This window comes from Epinephelus moara, unplaced genomic scaffold, assembly GCF_006386435.1.
Source record: "Epinephelus moara isolate mb unplaced genomic scaffold, YSFRI_EMoa_1.0 scaffold3511, whole genome shotgun sequence".
Classification (NCBI taxonomy): Eukaryota; Metazoa; Chordata; class Actinopteri; order Perciformes; family Serranidae; genus Epinephelus; species Epinephelus moara.
This window is the reverse complement of record NW_026081218.1, coordinates 1-1,562: the sequence shown is the minus strand read 5'-3', so window position 1 is coordinate 1,562 and position 1,562 is coordinate 1. Positions and strand designations below refer to the sequence as shown.

At 44.4% G+C, this 1,562-nt stretch overlaps 1 protein-coding gene across 1 annotated transcript; it reads left to right on the top strand.

Annotated features, from left to right (window-relative positions):
• Positions 1-983: 983 nt before the first annotated feature.
• On the top strand, positions 984-1,562 carry LOC126387309 (tripartite motif-containing protein 16-like protein; the record flags this gene model as incomplete). Its single annotated transcript, XM_050039843.1, has 1 exon — positions 984-1,562. A coding segment is annotated over one exon (579 nt), but the record flags the coding sequence as incomplete, so codon positions are not given.

The following is a 1,562-nucleotide window of genomic DNA, read 5'->3' as shown; positions in this document are numbered from 1 at the left end:
AATGAAGAAAATGTAAACATCATTAGAAAACAGTGTTTGTTTATTTTTAGTACACCATTACATCATACACCTTAGTATAACTAACATGCCCAGAGTAAATTAATCATACAAATCTTATAGCCTTATATCAAAATCCAACCAAAGCACATGTCATTTTTCTTACCTCCTGATTTTTGGGGTCAGCTTCCTGTTTGATGCTGACCACTCCCCCTGTGCGATGTCAAGCCAGATATGTCATGTGACTTTAGATATCGGCTTCCAAAGCAATGTATTAGCACCCTTAACTTTGCCATAGCCCTTTCAAGGCAAAAAAGTTTGGTTTTAGTGGCATTGAGTATTTATGAAGTATTCTAAATGCATATCATAATGCATTAATACATGGCAAAAAATAAATAAATAAAAGATCCTGCGTTACTGTTGTTATATAGCCTATCATTATAATACAGTAAGGAGCCTGAAATACGCCTGCCCAAAGCTGACTGGCTGTTGCCAACGGCGGCTATGTCAGCCTGTCAGCAGCCAGGACAGGATGGGAGGTGTGAGTTTTGAAAAGAAAGCGGGAAAATAAAGGAGCAGGGCGCTGCAGAGGGGTGTGTGGTTTCCCGTCCCTCTGCTCCGGTTGAGCTGTAGCCCTACATTGCATGTGGTGCAGGGTGCAAGTGACCTGGAGGAGCCATCAGGGGCCAACAGTAGAAAAGTGAAGTGAGTGGAGTCAAAGAGCTTGAGGAGAAGCTGGAGCAGGAGATCACTGAGCTGAAGAGGAAAGATGCTGAGCTGATGAAGCTCTCACACACAGAGGATCACACCCAGTTTCTACACAACTACTCCTCACTGTCACCACTCAGTGAATCTACAGACTCATCCAGCATCAATATCCGTCCTCTGAGGTACTTTGAGGATGTGACAGCGGCTGTGTCAGAGCTCAGAGATAAACTGAGAGAGAAATGGACAAACATCTCACAGACAGTGACTGATGTGGATGTTTTACTGTCAAACCAGAGCCCAAGACCAGAGCTGGATTCTTAAAATATTCACTTGAAATCACACTGGATCCAAACACAGCACACACATACCTGGTATTATCTGAGGGGAACAGGAAAGCAACATTCAGGCAAATAGAACTGTCTCATTCTTCTCACCCAGACACATTCTTTATCTTTTGTCAGGTCCTGAGTAGAGAGAGTCAGACTGGACGCTGTTACTGGGAGGTGGAGTGGAGAGGGGAGGCAGTTGCTGTAGCAGCCGCATACAAGAATATCATCAGAGCAGGGTTGTCGGATGAATGTGAATTTGGCCACAATGACAAATCTTGGGCTTTATATCGTTACAACAATAAGTATCAGTTCTGGCACAACAACATCAACACTCCTGTCTCAGGTCCTCAGTCCTCCAGAGTAGGAGTGTACCTGGATCACAGTGCAGGTATTCTGTCCTTCTACAGCATCTCTGAACTCATGACTCTCCTCCACAGAGTCCAGACCACATTCACTCAGCCTCTCTATGCTGGACTTGGGCTTTACTACCCTTCTGGAAGCACTGCTGAGTTCTGTAAACTCAAATAA